The sequence below is a fragment of the Salarias fasciatus genome, chromosome 22 (assembly GCF_902148845.1).
Source record: "Salarias fasciatus chromosome 22, fSalaFa1.1, whole genome shotgun sequence".
Classification (NCBI taxonomy): Eukaryota; Metazoa; Chordata; class Actinopteri; order Blenniiformes; family Blenniidae; genus Salarias; species Salarias fasciatus.
This window is the reverse complement of record NC_043765.1, coordinates 28,945,726-28,963,524: the sequence shown is the minus strand read 5'-3', so window position 1 is coordinate 28,963,524 and position 17,799 is coordinate 28,945,726. Positions and strand designations below refer to the sequence as shown.

At 46.8% G+C, this 17,799-nt stretch overlaps 2 protein-coding genes across 3 annotated transcripts; both read left to right on the top strand.

The window, feature by feature from the left end:
• The first annotated feature begins 593 nt into the window (after positions 1-593).
• LOC115409133 (uncharacterized) lies at positions 594-8,412 on the top strand. The gene is made up of 7 exons (XM_030120131.1): positions 594-646; positions 849-4,348; positions 4,613-4,699; positions 7,550-7,714; positions 7,895-8,140; positions 8,218-8,237; positions 8,406-8,412. The coding sequence occupies exons 2-7, from the start codon at positions 2,483-2,485 to the stop codon at positions 8,410-8,412; spliced, it is 2,391 nt and encodes a 796-aa protein (XP_029975991.1). The 5' UTR covers positions 594-646; positions 849-2,482.
• Positions 8,413-9,880: 1,468 nt separating this feature from the next.
• On the top strand, positions 9,881-12,626 carry LOC115408991 (E3 ubiquitin/ISG15 ligase TRIM25-like). 2 transcript variants are annotated; one of them, XM_030119948.1, is made up of 3 exons: positions 9,881-10,536; positions 10,632-11,468; positions 11,643-12,626. In XM_030119948.1, exons 2-3 carry the CDS (start codon positions 10,806-10,808, stop codon positions 12,444-12,446), a joined length of 1,467 nt encoding a protein of 488 aa, XP_029975808.1. In that variant the 5' UTR covers positions 9,881-10,536; positions 10,632-10,805; the 3' UTR covers positions 12,447-12,626. The 2 variants fall into 2 exon arrangements, with proteins under 2 accessions (XP_029975808.1, XP_029975807.1); XM_030119947.1 differs by having other exon boundaries at positions 10,632-12,626.
• The last annotated feature ends 5,173 nt before the right edge of the window (positions 12,627-17,799 follow it).

The following is a 17,799-nucleotide window of genomic DNA, read 5'->3' as shown; positions in this document are numbered from 1 at the left end:
GAAACACAAACCAGTGTTTCCCAAACATCCATATACAGACCAGTGTGTGGCCCAGCAGCTCAGAATCAACTCCGAGCACCAATAATTCATTCCATTTCTTTCCCCAATGGGATTTTGAATTATGTTCCAATCAATGATCTCCTCATGCCTTCATGTAATGAGACCAATATTCCAGTTGACCAATTGAATTTCAATTTTGAGCTTGTATTTTAAAGCAGAACTATGCAAGATTTGCTTTAGCGCTCCCCCTACTGGTCTCTTGTGAAAGCTCACTGTTGTAAACATTCTCCGTATCACCCCCCCCCCCCCCCCCACCCCCGCCCCGCGTGCAAAGAGCGTCCCACTCCTGTTTTCTTTTTTCCGCTCATCAGACAAAGGTTTTTTCTGTCTTTTTGGTTCTGCCATCTGTGAGCACCCAAGGGTGACGTTGCTAACGCTAGCGAGGGTTTTACGTGCTTTTATACTTGTAATCCCGTATGAGCGCCGTAAAGCAGGTTTGTTGTCGCGAGATGTAGTCGGGTCACTCCTCTGAAAGTTGCAAATGCTGTTTTCAGGACACAGACCCCGGGGGGAGGGGAGGGACCGGCGAATCACCGTGACAAGTCTTTGTTTACCCCCATATGGATTCTGAAAAACATTTATTGAGGTAAAAAAGTTGCATAGTTCTGCTTTAAAATACACATTAAAAATATATGTGAAAACTAATTTTGAATAGTATACTTTTGAAATTACACATGAATTCACTTAGAATATATTTGAATTTGATTTATGTTGATAAACTGTGATTTGTAGTTATTACGGCTGCTGCCTCTGTGTGTCTTGGGTTTGATCCTGTTTGTCTCCCCCAGGTGTCCAGGCGTGGTGTTTGTCCTTTTTTTTCCAGCTCTTCATCCAAGACCTCACCTGTCCTGCCAGCAGTCAATCCTGGACACCTGTCGCCAATCAGCCGATCAGCCAATCAACCTCCAGTCCTGCCCCTATATATTGCTTTGCACCCTGTGTTTCTGGCGGTCTGTCTGTCTGTCTGTGTGAGAGGGAGAGCATTTTGACACTTTGACTAAAGTTTGTGACCTTTTGGTTTTTGCCCTCCTTAACCAAACTAGTGTTTGAGGGCCTATTTTTGTTAAAACCTACCCGTCCCCACCTAGTGTGTTTTGCAGTCAACCCCATTCTCTGTATTGTCTTCTTCCTTGGAGAAGGGCTCCAGGTAAGACACCCCGGGGTCTACATTCAGCGCGTAGGTGACTTTGTTTATACACACTAGGTAAGTGTGGGCGGCTGCCACGATCTTCTGTAGCAGGCAGGTAAGGTTCAGGCTTAGTTAGTTAGGGCTAGTCACTGGTTAAGATAGTTAAGGTCACAGGGTCGAGGTGTAGGGGAAGTTTAGGGTTTTTGTGGTTAGTGGCACCGCCCACAGGGCCCTTCTCCTAACGTCCTCCTGCCCTCCATTAGCTCTCCCCATTTTTGTTTCTACCAGCCTTTTGTTTTACGCCTGCTGACTGTGTTCTGGCATCTTTGTTGTAATTTGTAAAATTTGTAACACTGCTTCTGTTTAATTATATCCTTTGTTATATAAATTCCCTTTTTCCTATGGAAAAGGCCACCAAGTTCTTTTGTGTTGTGTACCTGGTTTTGCCCGCTCACCACCTGACGCTATTTACATCTGCCCAGTAGGCCTGCGCATAAGTGTTGCGTTTTCCCCCCTCACTCCTAGTTTGGCCATTTTTAACAACTTCAAGGGGGGACGTAACATAGTGGGGGCTCGTCCGGGAAAACCTTATTGTGTCCGGAGGCTTGTGTGTGGGTGTACTGTTGTGGACTGGTTCTGGTGGTGTGGCAGCCTTGTGTTTGGTTGGTATGGTGGAGTCCATTGTGCAACTGTTTATTGATACCCCAGCAGTAGAGCTGTTGGATAGATGCCGTGTACAGATTTACAGGCCATTGCAGAGCACTTTTCTATTCAACTGCCTAAGGGCTTGCTGAAGGCTGAGTTGACGCAGCATGTCAAGCAAGAGTTGGTGAAAGCTGGTGTGCTTGTGGTGGTGCCTGAGGTGGTGTCTTCTACTCCTTTCCCTGGGGTGGAGGAAATCTCCCCTAGTGGTGGAAGGCTCCCACAGCCTGACCTGGAGTTGGAGGCTGATGCGCAGGCTGCGCCAGAGGTGTTAGTTCCCCCGATCGTGCCTGTTGCTCCCGGCGTGTTGGCTGCCTCAGATGTTTTGGTTGCCCCTCCAGAAGTCCCTCGGACCATGCCTCGGTTCAGCCCAGCTCGGTTGTCCCCTCCTGAGACGTCTGATAAAGCTCGGTTACGTCTCCGTATGGCTTCTCTTGAGTTGCAACACCGTGAGAGAGAGCGTAGAGAGAGGGCCGAGTATGAGCATAAACTGCAGCTCAGGAAGCTGGAACTGGAGGCTGAGGTCCAGAAGAGGCGTGTGGAGAGGAGGAGAAGGTAGCCCTGGCTCATGCCAGAGTGTCAAGCAGTCGTATGCCTGATGCCTCCAGCCCCTCTGCATTCGCCACAGCCAGCCCACCCGACCAGTTTGATGTGACAAAAAACATTTCTCTTGTTCCGCCCTTCAGAGAATCTGAAGTAGACTCTTACTTTGGAGTGTTTGAGCGTATAGCAGCAGCTCTTAAGTGGCCTGAGGAGATGTGGCCGCTGTTGCTACACTGCAAACTAACTGGTAAAGCCCAAGAGGTTGTCTCTGCATTGTCTTTAGAAGACAGTTTAAAGTATGATAAGGTGAAAGCTACAGTGTTAAGGGCCTATGAACTGGTCCCAGAGGCCTACCGACAGGGGTTCCGTCAGCATAAGAAGGCGACGAATCAAACTTTTGTTGAATTTGCCCGTGAGAAGGAGCAATTATATGATCGTTGGTTACAGGCTAGCAAAGTGACAGATTTCGCGTCCCTTCGAGAACTCAACCTCCTTGAAGAGTTCAAAAGTTGTGTCCCGGAGAAGTTTGTTGTATACTGTAATGAACAAAAAGTCACTACATTGTCCCAGGCAGCAGTACTAGCTGATGAGTTTGCTTTGACCCACAAAACTGTGTTCACAGCACCTCGTGTGGAGACACGGAGAGTTGTCTCGCCTCCTGTACAGTCTGGTCCGTCCCAAGTCGCTTCTGGCTCAAAAGGGACAGGTGCTCGTGAGTGTTTCTACTGTCATAAAGTGGGCCATTTAATTCAAGACTGTAGGAAACACTTTCAGGCGGAGAAAAGGTCTCCTTCTTCACCCAACGGTAAAAAGCCTGTGGTGCTGGTCAAAACTAAGCCTGTTGCTCGTGAGGTATCTGGTGGGTGTGCTGACTCTCCAGATCCCAGTTATGCGCCATTTATTTTCCCTGGGTCTGTGTCTCTATATGACAGTTCTGAGGAAGTGCCCATTCACATTCTGCTTGACACTGGAGCAGCGCAGTCAGTGATTCTAGTTGACGTGTTGCCCTGGTCAGAGGCTTCTTCCTGTGGATACAGTGTACTTTTACAGGGAATTGAAATGGGACATGTGCCGGTGCCACTACATTCTGTTAAGTTGCGCTCAAAGTTGATTAGTGACCAATTTAAGGTTGCGCTGCAGCACTCTCTCCCTGTGAAAGGAGTGTCATTAATCATGGGAAATGATATCGCCGGTGGGTTGGTGTCACCTGTGATTGAAGTCTTTGCTCCTCCCAATAAACCCATGTGTTTAGACACTCTGGGAGAAGATTTCCCATCTGTCTTCCCTGCTTGTGTGTTTACCCGTGCCCAGTCACGGAGGTTAGGGGAGGAAGTGTGTGGATTAGAGGATACTGTGCTTTGTCCTTTATTCCAGTCTGTTGAAAATGTGTCACCTTCCAGCCCTGTGAAGAACCAAGACTCGGTTAAGCAGGTGAAATCATTAACTGATGAGTTAGTGCTCCCAGTGACAGGTGATACTCTCAGAAAAGCTCAAAAGCAGGATCCTAGCTTAACCAACTGTGTTTCTGCAGCGGTAAGCTCAGAAGAGGCTTCTACGAAGAAGGTAGCCTATGTGCTAGAGGATGATCTTTTGTTGCGTACCTGGATGCCTAGGAAGGATACGGACAAGGTTTTGGATTCTGTGAAGCAGGTTGTTGTTCCAAAGCCGTTCCGTGCTCAAGTGTTGGCGTTAGCCCATGACAGTCCCTGGTCCGGTCATCTAGGTGTCACAAAAACTTATGACCGAATCCTCAAGCACTTCTTTTGGCCAGGGTTAAAGAAAGATGTAGCTACACATTGTAGGACCTGTCATACCTGCCAGATTGTGGGTAAACCAAACCAGGTTGTCTCCCCAGCTCCTCTCTGCCCAATACCAGTCATGGCAGAGCCGTTCGAGCGCGTCATTGTGGACTGCGTAGGTCCACTGCCTCGAACAAAAGCAGGTAATCAGTTTCTAATAACAATTATGTGTACCGCTACCCGTTTTCCTGAAGCCATTCCAGTATGCAAAATAACCGCTAAAGTTGTCATTGCTCTCCTCACGAAATTTTTCTCTACATTTGGCCTACCAAAGATAGTCCAGACAGATCAGGGTTCCAATTTCCTGTCAAAGTTGTTTTCCCAGGTTCTCAAAACCCTGAACATCACTCATAAAGTGTCGAGTGCCTATCATCCTCAGAGTCAGGGGGCGTTGGAAAGATGGCACCAGACTCTAAAGTCCACCCTCCGCAAGTACTGCTTGGACACCAGCAAGGACTGGATGAAGGTATTCCCTTCGTGTTGTTTGGTCTCCGTGAAACTGTGCAGGAATCCCTCAAGTTTAGTCCTGCAGAGTTGGTCTTTGGACATACCGTACGAGGCCCGTTGAAAGTTTTGAAAGAGAGAATGATCTCCACAGATCCAGCTCCAAGAAGTGTGCTGGATTATGTCAGCAAAGTGAGAGAGCGATTACATCATGCTTGTGCCTTAGCTAAGGAGGTGTTGTCATCTTCCCAGGAAACCATGAAGACTCGTTATGATAAAACGGCTGTTCCACGAGCTCTCCAGCCAGGTGATAGTTTTGGTGCTGTTGCCAGTCCCTGGTTCTGCCCTGTCTGCCCGCTTCAGTGGTCCATATATGGTGGAGAAAAAACTCAGCGACACGGACTATGTGAAACAGACGCCCGACCGGAGACGTCAGACCAGAGTGTGTCATATTAATATGCTTAACACTAGGTTTACCAACTAGGGGCCGGTTTGGCCCAACCCGTCCCAGAACCCAGAGAGGGGCCACAGTGGCTCAGTGCTTTTGAATACACAAGTCGTTGTCCTCCAGCCAGCCACCTTTCATTTGTAAATGCAGCCACTTCGCAATGCATCATGCAGGAATGAGGCCCAAACAGAGGGAGAAGTGTAGCACACACACCAATGTTCAGCTGATGCTTCTAAAAGTCTCTTCATGTGATAGTTTGTATCAGTTTGACACAAATGACCATTTTCAGAAGAGAAAACTTTGTTGTGGATGTAAGGTATCATTTTGCACGAGAATTGGGGGGGTTGCACATTTTATCAGTGTGTATTTCATAGTTAAAAAAATAAGATATATTTCTTCCGGTGCATCTGTGGGTCCTGTGTATGAAAACAATATTTGTTATAACATAGTATGTACAGTGCCTTGAAAAAGTCTTCACCTCCTTTGAATTATTTGCCCTTTTTCTTAAATTTCATACTTTAAACATTAAGTTATAAAATTGGCATTTTTTGTGAGGAACCAACATCAAGTGCAGTGAAATGAAATTTGTACAACATTTAAACTTCTTTTTTAGAAACAAAAACCTGAAAAGTGGGATGTGCAATATTATTCACCCCCTTTTCTCATAGTGGCTTCAGAAGTTGTCTGATTGTTTCCTCAATGATCAAATGTTGAGCTAATGACTAAACAGAGTCTGAGTGCAATCCAGTCTTAGAACAGATGTGACAAACGCAAAACTACACTCTTCTCTTTGCCACAAAATCAGTCCCTCTGTTGAGGGGAGGTTTGAGGTGGCCTTTTCATAAGGCTACCTCCTGCACTGAAGTGCCTTTCTCCCCCTCACACTCTGGCCCCCAAACCCCCACCACAAAAAACAAATCCATTGTTTGGAGAAAGAATCTTCCTTCCTGGCTCTTCCCCCCCAATAGGTATGCATGAGCCACCAACCCGGCAGGTATCGGCTGCATTTACAAAAGAAAAGCAGGCCAGTGAGTGGCCGTTGAGCTGTGCACTGAAAATCAGGGGAAAAGGGGAAGAGTTTCATAGGTAGGAAAGAAGAACCTGGGATTACAAAAAATTCATTGAGTTTGGAAAGAATCTTCCTTCTTGGCCGATTTGCCAATTTTATATATTTATGTTTGAAGTATGAAATTTAACAAAAGGCCAAAAAATTCAAGGGGGAAATATACTTTTGCAAGGCGCTGAATGTGCTTGTAGAAAATAAAACACTGAATCAGCATCTAATGTAAAACTGAAGTAAGAGGTCGACGCAGTTTATGTTTTTCATTTCTTCCTGTGATTTATTGATGATGCACAGAATTCAGTCTGCTTGGCTGATCCGGGCAGCTCCCGACGAATCTTATTCATTGTGCCAAGGATGGTGGTCTTCCATCGGAGGAGTTGTTTGGGGAGTGCCAGAGACGTGAAGAAATGTATCTGTTGTTACTGTTCTGCCTTTGTCCAGAAACGGCTCCATCAGCTTTATCACCACATCTTCTCCCACTCTCACTCCCTTGGCATGGCTGGGGTCTTTCCCAACATAGGGGGTCATGTTGCACACATATTTAGTCTTCAGGTCACATGCCACCCAGAACTTTATCCCAACCTTGTCTGGTTTTGTTGCAATGTTTTGCAAGAAACAGCATTGAGACTTTGTTGGGAACAGCAGTTTGTCTGTGGTGATGTGCCTGCCTGGATTGTAGGACCAAATGCAGTTTGCAACAAAGAAACTCCAAACATTAGAGATTGGGGGAAACCTGTCAGTCTCAACTGGGTCCCAGTCAAACACCTGGGAGTTACATCACAATTTGTGATGGGTAAAAAAGTTAATTGTGTTTGGAAAGAATCTTCTCTGCCAAACTCAGGAGGACATCTCAAAGTAGTCCCTGGCTGTTTTCAAGCCTCCTCCTCCCCCTCAGAGGTATGCATGAACCAACTAGCTGGAAGGTATCGGCTGCATTTACAAATGAATGGTGGCTGGCTGTAGGAGAACGACTTGTGTATTCAAAAGCACTGGACCACTTTGGCCTCTCTGGGTTTCCCAGGGAGGCCAGAAAATCCTGGTATTCCTAGTGTTAAACTGTATCACACAAGAGATGGAGAGCCGTCTAATGATGGTCCTGTTCCGTGTTGAATGTCACCGCTCATGGTGATGCTGATGATGATGGCCTTGACCTGCAGACTCAGCCACATCAGTGCGCCAGGTTAAGTAACTCGGAGGTGTTAAACTCTCTCCGAGAACATTTGACTCACTTAAGCAAAGTGCAGCAGGATGATGTGGTGAAACTGATTGACTCCTATCCCAGTTTGTTTTCAGATGTGCCCACACGCACTTCAGTTCTGTCCCACGACATAGATGTCCATAACGCGGTGCCGATTAAGCAGCATGTCTACCGAGTGAACCAAGGTAAACGTAAGATCATGCAGCAGGAGGTTGCGTACCTAATAGAGAATGGTCTGGCCATTCCCAGTACTAGTCCATGGAGCTCCCCCTGTCTGCTGATTCCTAAACCTGATGGTACCAGCCGGTTTTGCACAGATTATCGCAAGGTAAATGCAGTCACAGTCCCTGACTCTTTTCCTTTGCCCCGCATCGATGACTGTGTAGACACCGTTGGAAATGCTGTTTTTGTCACGAAATTGGATTTATTAAAGGGTTACTGGCAGGTTCCACTAACATCTAGAGCTTCTGACATCTCTGCCTTTGTAACTCCTGACAATTTTCTCCAGTACACAGTGATGGCATTCGGCATGCGCAATGCTCCAGCAACCTTCCAGCGTCTCGTTAATACAGTTGTAGGTGATGTCCCGAACTGTACCGCTTACATAGACGACCTGGTCATCCATTCTACTACCTGGACAGAGCATCTGACATCGCTGAGGGCAGTTTTCCAACGGTTGGCCGATGTCCAGTTAACGATCAACTTAGCTAAATGCGAGTTTGGAAAGGCCACAGTCACATACCTCGGGAAGGAGGTAGGCCGCAGTCAGGTGAGACCAATAGCAGCAAAGGTCTCTGCCATTGCTGACTTTCCTGCTCCTGCAACCCGTAGACAGTTGCGCAGATTCCTAGGTATGGCCGGCTACTACAGAGGATTCTGTCGTAACTTTGCTACTGTTGCAGCTCCCCTCACTGGTCTGCTGAGTCCCTCTGTACAATTTCACTGGTCTGGTGAGTGCCAATCTGCATTTGACTCCATCAAAACACTGCTGTGTAGCTCTCCTGTTCTGTCTGCCCCAGATTTTGAGCGACCGTTCAAGCTGCACGTGGACGCAAGTTCTGTTGGTGCTGGTGCTGTTCTTGTTCAAGAAGATACCGAAGGAATTGATCACCCTGTCTGTTTCTTTTCCCGCAAGTTCACCCAGGCCCAGACTAGATATTCCACCATCGAGCAGGAGACGCTAGCTTTACTTTTAGCATTGCAGTATTTTGAAGTATATCTTGACGTCCATTTGACGTTGAGGTTTTCACTGATCATAATCCTCTGGTGTTCCTGAATCGCATGTATAACCATAATCAGTGCCTCATGCGCTGGGCATTAATGGTTCAGGGTGTTCCGCTGGTTGTACGCCACAAGAAAGGTTCGGAGAATGTGGTTGTGGATGCCCTTTCTCGGGCCTACTCTTAGGTAAGATAATGAACTCTGATTATTTTGAGCTGCGCATGGATACAATACATATGATGCAAAAGTGATTTTTGTCATAGATGTATCCTAGAGGGGTCCTGGATCTTGTAGTTATCACAATCCCACAGGATTGCTCTTAAGGGTGGGGGTGTTACAGCTGCTGCCTCTGTGTGTCTTGGGTTTGATCCTGTTTGTCTCCCCCAGGTGTCCAGGCGTGGTGTTTGTCCTTTTTTTTCCAGCTCTTCATCCAAGACCTCACCTGTCCTGCCAGCAGTCAATCCTGGACACCTGTCGCCAATCATCCCATCAGCCGATCATCCAATCAACCTCCAGTCCTGCCCCTATATATTGCTTTGCACCCTGTGTTTCTGGCAGTCTGTCTGTCTGTGTGAGAGGGAGAAATCACTTGTTCGTTTGGAGAGCATTTTGACACTTTGACTAAAGTTTGTGACCTTTTGGTTTTTGCCCTCCTTAACCAAACTAGTGTTGGAGGGCCTATTTTTGTTAAAACCTACCCGTCCCCACCTAGTGTGTTTTGTAGTCAACCCCATTCTCTGTATTGTCTTCTTCCTTGGAGAAGGGCTCCAGGTAAGACACCCCGGGGTCTACATTCAGTGCGTAGGTGACTTTGTTTATACACACTAGGTAGGTGTGGGCGGCTGCCACGATCTTCTGTAGCAGGCAGGTAAGGTTCAGGCTTAGTTAGTTAGTTAGGGCTAGTCACTGGTTAAGATAGTTAAAGTCACAGGGTCGAGGTGTAGGGGAAGTTTAGGGTTTTTGTTGTTAGTGGCACCGCCCACAGGGCCCTTCTCCCAACGTCCTCCTGCCCTCCATTAGCGCTCCCCATTTTTGTTTCTACAAGCCTTTTGTTTTACACCTGCTGGCTGCGTTCTGGCATCTTTGTTGTAATTTGTAAAATTTGTAACACTGCTTCTGTTTAATTATATCCTTTGTTATATAAATTCCCTTTTTCCTATGGAAAAGGCCACCAAGTTCTTTTGTGTTTTGTACCTGGTTTTGCCCGCTCACCACCGACGCTATTTACATCTGCCCAGTAGGCCTGCGCATAAGTGTTGCGTTTTCCCCCCTCACTCCTAGCTTGGCCATTTTTAACAACTTCAAGGGGGCACGTAACAGTAGTACAATTATTTCAAAGTGTGTTAAAAGTGTCAGTGTGAAAGCTTAATGTTAGTATTGTTGGTTCCGTCGATCTCGAGAGATCATGGACAAGCCAGGATGAAGTTCTGAAGGAACCGAGATGCCGAGTCAGCACGTCCCCCTTCTCATCCTCGCTGGTAGTGTCCAGCGGAAGGTACAGGCCCATACAGTTGGTACCAACTTGGCTAAAGGAGTTGCCAGTAGGAGCTCCAAGGCGAGAACCAACCGCCTTCAGGGCTGTACTCCATATTTTTTCTGCAGGGGAGGGTCTCCCTTAGCCTTTGTCACTCCCATGATGGCCACAAGGCAGTGGTGCTATTTTACCCATAGCTGGGGGTTGCAATATGCAGACAGGGGGAGACAGGAATCAAACCAACAACCTCTCGATTGTAAGACGACTGCTCTCCCCACAGCTGCCTCAATGTCATTATCCTTGTTATATATTTACAAAAGGTGCAATTTGTGGAAGTATATTGTCAATATAGGAGTGAAAGTATGAATAAACTGAGAATATAATAAAGTCCTCTTTTGTGTCACCAGGGGAGCAGAAGTTGAAGCTTGACATTCCAGCTGAACGACGGCTGGAAGGTGAAGTGAAGCTGCTGCATTTCCTGAATGAAGTCAAGTTGTGACGTCCTCTCCCTTCTCTCCACACTGAGTCACTGCCTCCTCCTCTTTCACAGATCTCACAGCTGAGGGATCCCTGACATCTCTGAGCTGCAGGGGGCAGCAGCTCACCAGCAGAACCAGGGCAGACCAGCGTTCACAGGAGCAGGAAACCAGAGGAGGGTTGGGCTTCAAAGCTGCTGAGCAGGAAGAGATACTCTTCAAACACTGGCTGTTGTTGAGAGGAGGAAATGGCTCAGGGAGGAGCTCAGATGGATCCACTAAAGTTCTCTTGTTCCATCTGTCTGGATCCCCTGAAGGATCCGGTGACGGTTCCCTGTGGACACAGCTACTGCAGCAACTGTATTAATGGACACTGGGATGAAGAGCAAAACAAGGGAATCTACAGCTGTCCTCAGTGCAGGAAGGAGTTCATGCAGAGACCTGACCTGGAGATAAACTTCATGTTGGCAGAGTTAGTGGAGGATCTGAAGAAGACTGGACTCCAAGCTGCTGCAGCTGATCTCTGCTCTGCTGGACCTGAAGATGTGGCCTGTGATGTTTGCTCTGGGAGGAAGCTGAAAGCCGTCAAGTCCTGTCTGGTCTGTGTGGCCTCTTACTGTGAGGAACACCTCCAAGGTCACTACGAAGCAGCTCCATTGAAGAAACACCAGCTGGTGGAGCCCTCCAAGAAGCTCCAGGAGAAGATCTGCTCTCTTCTCGATGAGGTGAAGAAGATTTTCTGTCGCACTGATCAGCAGTGTATCTGTTACCTCTGCACCATGGACCAACACAGAGGCCATGAAACAGTCCCAGCTGCAGCAGAAAGGAGCCAGAAGCAGAAGGAGCTGGAGGGGAGTCGACTACACATCCAGCAGAGAATCCAGGAGCGAGAGAAAGACGTGAAGCTGCTTCAGCAGCAGATGGAGGCCGTCAATGTCTCTGCTGATGAAGCAGTGGAGCACAGCGAGGAGAGCTTCACCCAGATGATCCGTCTCCTCCAGAAAAGAAGCCTTGAGGTGAAGCGGCAGCTCAGATCCCAGCAGCAAACTGCAGTGAGTGGACTCAAAGAGCTTGAGGAGAAGCTGCAGCAGGAGATCGCTGAGCTGAAGAGGAAAGACGTCCAGCTGGAGCAGCTGGCTCACACAGAGGACCACACCGAGTTTCTCCACAGCTACACCTCAGTGTCAGCACTCAGTGAGCCCACACACTCCTGCAGCATCCAGACTGCTCCTCTCAGATACTTTGAGGATGTGGCAGCAGTTGTGTCAGAGAGCAGAGAGAAATTCCAGGACTTCCTGAGAGAGAATGAAGAGGAGATGTTACTGCTACAACCACAGCCAGAGAGCAGAGCAGACTTCTTACAATATTCACAGCAGATCACTCTGGATCCAAACTCTGTGAACAGAGAGCTGAAATTATCTGATGGAGACAGAAAAGTAACTTGTACAGAGGAAGATCAGCCTTATTCTGATCATCCAGACAGATTCACTGAATATCGTCAGGTTCTGAGCAGAGAGAGTCTGACTGGACGTAGTTACTGGGAGGTGGAGAGGAGAAGAGGAGTTATTGTAGCAGTCACATACAAGAACATCAGCAGAGCAGGGAGGGAGAAGGAATGTGTGTTTGGAGGTGATGACAAATCTTGGGCTTTAGATTGTGTCTCTGACACTTTTAGTTTTTATCACAACAACATCCACACTCCCGTCTCAGGTCCTTGGTCCTCCAGAGTGGGAGTGTACCTGGATCACAGAGCAGGTATTCTGTCTTTCTACAGTGTCTCTGAAACCATGACTCTCCTCCTCAGAGTCCAGACCTCCTTCACTCAGCCGCTACATGCTGGAGTTTATGTTTGTCCTGGATCCTCAGCAGAGTTCCTGAAACCTGAGTAGAGGACTCCATCAGACCTCCTGGTGTGGTTTTCTAAAGGAGCCTCCACATTTTCTGAGCTGAGGCGTTGATGAGATTTCTGACAGGAAGTACATTGAAACCAACAGATGGTCGGCCGTCTTCTCAGAGACTTTCTACGGGGACAAAAGGATGTGAGACGAGTGTGGAGAGACAGAAAGGAGCTGAGTTAGTGGAGGAAAAAACATGGCGGCTGCAGCCATCAGTCCCCTCACTGATTCCTCAACAGAGGCTTTTCTAATAGTTGGACTCATTTTTCAAGCTTCTCAAAGAGGAAGTTCTTCTTCATGGACTACAGGAAGCTGCAGCTTTTCACACTTTGGGGGATTAGAAGTGGAAATTAGGAGCTTTCACATGTTTGGATTGATCAGTCTTTCTTGTTTCATGATTCTTTTCTGATATTTGATCCTTCAGAGTGAAGATTTGTGGATTTTCTTGAACAGTGAACTGATTGTTTTGGCTTTTTGGATCTTCATCTGTCACCAAGTGGCAGGAAGTTTGATTCCTTTAGCTGGAAATGACTCCAGTCGACAACACACACACACACACACACACACACACACACACACACACACGCACACACACACACACACGCACACACAGGTTTCTTTTAAAGACATTAAATCAGTCATAAAGTGAAATGCTACTTTATTGTCGATTTGTTTCTTTTTCAAAGGTTTTTGCTTCAAATGTTGTTTGTGTGACACCAAAAGAAACCAAGTCAGTCAACATGGAGCCTTTAATAAAATACATTCAGTCATCATTCTTATCTGGACTTTATTTGTTAGGGTTAGCCGAACAAAACTGTTAGCTGGTTCAACACAGGTAAGCTAGTTGGCTGACAAAAGTTAAGCTAGTAGGCTTAAAAAAGTTAAGCTAGTTGGCTAACAAAAGTTAAGCTAGTTGGCTAACAAAAGCTAAGCTAGTTGGCTAACAAAAGTTAAGCTAGTTGGCTTAAAAAAGTTAAGCTAGTTGGCTAACAACAGTTAAGATAGGTGGCTCACAAAAGTTAAGCTAGTTGGCTAACAAAAGTTAAGCTAGTTGGCTAACAAATGTTAAGCTAGTTGGCTAACAAAAGTTAAGCTAGTTGGCTAAACACAGGTAAGCTAGCTGGCTAAACACAGTAAGCTAGGTGGCTAATCACAGTAAGCTAGTGGTCTCCTCTGTCTGTGCTGGTTCTTCATGAATGACAGTGGAAACTCCAGTTGTTGATGTTCTAGATCATCAATCTCAGGGACTGATTTGTTTTGAAGGAGGAGAACAAATCATGGAGGAGCTCCTCCTGGCTGTGCAGTGAGTCGGCAGCAACCCAGGACTTTTCACAGGAGAGGTGGAACAGCCAAGGTTCCTGGCAATGGAAGAAGAGGAGCAGAAGGAGCCTTGAGGAGGTGCTGGAGGAAGAGGACCTGGATGCTGAGGAGCTCTTTGGAGTTCTTTAGAGAGAATGGACGGCCTGGAGGTTCTCCTCCTGAGTGCTGGGATGATATCAACACTCTGCTCAAACCCTAAAACCCTAAAACATTAAAACCCTCCCTGGAGCCTGGAAGCTGCAGCTCTACCGCCCCCATGTGGCTGCAGGGCCCCACACCTTTCTGTCTTATTTGTTTCATATATTTACTTAAATCTCGTCCAACAGGAGCCACTCAGAGCGATCTGTCCACTGCCCATAACACACTGACCGCAGACTTTACTGACACTCACGGAGGACCTCTGCTGGCCAAACCTATGTTTGCTTCACAATAGAGCCAAATAGTAACAGTATTTTATCAGTAGAGGTGATTTAGAAAAATCTTCACTGCCATTAAACATCGTAGCTAAACATCTCAAATAACATCTCTCCATATTAAGACCCTCCTACCTTTGGAATGACCGAGCTGTGCTCACTGATCCTGACAGCTGCCATGTTTCCAGCTGACTGCTGCCCAAACACAAACCGAGGTGGAGATGGAGACGAGGCTGCCGGCTGACTCTGTCCTGCTTCTGTGCCGTGAACCTCACATTGACCACGGTCACAGAGATCAAAGGAGCTGAAACTCCCATCATCCATGGGGAAAACTGCAATGTTGCTGCATCAGTGATGTGGAGGTGAGACAATCCAATCACATTTCAGCAACAGCTCTAAGAACACCGTTCTCATTGATTTCCAGGGAGCTGTCAGTAGATGGCGCTCTCTTTCCTCTACTCCAGGCCTTCTGGACGCTGGGAAAAACCTCCAGGAAAATCAGCTTTGAATTTCCTGAGACTCTGCAGCCAGTCCCTGGACACCAGTGTCCCGTCCAGGGAGACAGGCCCAGTACTCATTGCTCAGCTTCTACTTTATTGTTTTTATTTTAGCGCTGTATGGACCACGGCCACGTCTTGATGGCTCCTGCATTTTGATAGGCTGTGACGATGACGAGAGGCATTATGATTGGCTGCTCTGGCAGTCGTTAACAGATACAGGTAAAGTTAGCTTTCAGAGTTAGCTTTCAAAAGGCGTGTTTTTCCGCAGCATCTCCAGATGTGTGACTCTCTGGAGAAAAGGCAAACATCAGGACGGAGTCTCCACTGTGACCCACCAAGATGGAACAGGAAGTCTGAGAGGACCAGGCTGCTCTGATCCAGAAACATCCAGTCCCCTTCAGTTTGAGTGGATTCACTCGGGGATTCTCTAAAGCAAATATCCGGCATCGGCAGACGGAAGGTGTGGATTCCAGACTGGAAGTGGAAGTTGCTGGAGCGATTGCTGAGGGGAGCCACAGTCAGTCTTGCTGCAGGGCCAAAGTCAGCTGATCATCCTGTTTCTAGTGTTTCTACATGTCCCCTATACACACATCCACACTCTGTGAGTTGTTGCTGAGGATGTGTAGATGGTTGTTCTCCTGTGACTGGAGCGTTCCACTCAGACAGAACTTCAACCATCAAGCAGCCACATCCTGCAGATGGTTACCATGGAAGTGTTCCAGCTGTCGTCATGTCAGATGATGGTGAGGATCACATTGTTCTTGTGGTTTCTTCTTTAGAGATGAAGGAACGTGGATCCAGAGCCACACAGAGCAGAACACATGGAGCACAAGCTGCACACTGACCAGAGGGAGGAACTGCTCATATCTGGGGCAACCCTTGACCTTTCACTGATGGGTGTTCCAGTCAGACCGTCAGCCGCTCTACCATGCCAGTGAAAAACAGCTGGACCATATATCAGGAGGTTTACAGGAAGCTTCAGCCTTTCAGAGCATCAGTACATCTGACACACCGGGGAAAAGAGTTTCACTCTCTGGAAATGGAGACAGACACAAGTGAAGCAGTGAGAGAGAGAGAGAGAGAGAGAGAGAGAGAGAGAGAGAGAGAGAGAGAGAGAGACAACAAGACTGGATTGTATCAAGTAAACGTTAACATATACAAAACGCCAAATCGAAAGAGATTAAAAAAATACAAGGAATAAATAAATAAATAAAAAGTCAACCATTCTCTGCCACATATTACAGCAAAACATCTGCAAAAGTTATTTTTGAATCTCTAACAGAGAACAAGACACCATCATGATCCCAGGTGTTTTTAAAAGTCTCCAAGTCCTCCATTTTGAAGTAATACCTGTGCTGAAACTGTATGTGAGCTCTCACAAGCTTCTTGAACAGCAGTAGAGCATCACATCTCCCTTCTCCTTTGATCTTCTCCTTCCTGCTCAGGTAAATTGCCATTTTTGCCTGTCCAAAAATGAAATTCAACAATCTCCCCTTCCTCTTCTTCCCATAAGAAAAACCAAAAATGAACATTAACTCAGTAAAGTGCTCTTTGAACCGGCTCACTAAAGTGCTGAGTGCTCTGAACAGTGGAGTTAATCTGGAACACTGGGCAAAACAGTGAAAAACGGTTTCTCTCATAGAACAGAAAGGACAACCATCTGGAACCGAAGGATTGATCACTGACACAAAGGCATTGACTGCTAAAATCCCATGTAAAACACGCCAGTGCAAATCTCCAACATTTTTTGTCAATGGTGGTTTATAGAAAACATTCCAGGCTGGTTTAACCTCTGGTTTCACTTTCAGAAAAGCTCTCCATGGTGTGTCTGCCCTTCCTTTGAGATTTTCTTTGTTTAAAGCCTTTACACACCCCTGGTAAAGACCCTTCCCATTAGCAGAGTCCAGAGACATCCACACACAGCCACTGAGCAGAGGGTCTGCCATGCCACAGTCTGGAAGATTTGCTTTGATCGCCACCCTAGGAAATGGATCAGAAGCGTCAGGTGTTATTTCGCCATTAGACCACTGTTGCAGGAGCGCCCTGTCCTCTTTGGAAAACGCCCTCCTGAACTTCTCCAGGATGGCACCAACTGTCCGGACAGACCGGACCTCCAGCCTCTCCGCCAAGGCCTCCGCATTGTCCAAGTTCTCTCCCGCCAGCTGCAGCAGATGTTGAACCATTGTTACTCGTTTCTGGAAGAAAACTGCAGACATTAGCGGGGCGTCTTTCCATGGCGTTCCCAGACGTGCTCCTTGGAGTATGGGTTCCTTCAGCAGCCAGTGCAGGGATGCAGTAGGATCAAGTCTGCTCACCTCCATCAGCCTCCACACTCTGACCACACTGGCATAGAAAGGTGGCAAACAGTTCACACTTGAGTTGGCCCAATCAAAACAAAACAGTGTTTTATCAAAACCCAAATTCCCAACCTGACCTGATCTTGTCTGGACTTTATTTGTTAGGGTTAGCCTAACAGAACTGTTAGCTGGTTCAACACAGGTAAGCTAGTTGGCTAACAACAGTTAAGCTAGTTGGCTAAAAAAAGTTAAGCTAGTTGGCTAACAACAGTTAAGCTAGTTGGCTAACAACAGTTAAGCTAGCTGGCTAACAAAAGTTAAGCTAGTTGGCTGACAACAGTTAAGCTAGTTGGCTAACAACAGTTAAGCTAGCTGGCTAACAAAAGTTAAGCTAGTTGGCTAACAACAGTTAAGCTAGTTGGCTAACAACAGTTAAGCTAGCTGGCTAACAAAGTTGAGCTAGTTGGCTAACAACAGTTAAGCTAGCTGGCTAACAAAGTTGAGCTAGTTGGCTAACAACAGTTAAGCTCGTTGGCTAACAACAGGTAAGCTAGTTGGCTAACAAAAGTTAAGCTAGTTGGCTAACAACAGTTAAGCTAGTTGGCTAGCAACAGTTAAGCTAGTTGCCTAAACACAAGTAAGCTAGTTGGCTCACAAAACGTTAAGCTAGGTGGCTAAAAGAAGTCAAGCTAGCTGGCGAACAAAAGTTAAACTAGTTGGCTAAAAAACAGTTAAGCTAGTTGGTTAACAAAAGTTAAGCTAGTTGGCTAACAAAAGTGAAGCTAGCAGGTTAAACACAGATTAGCTAGGTCTTTAA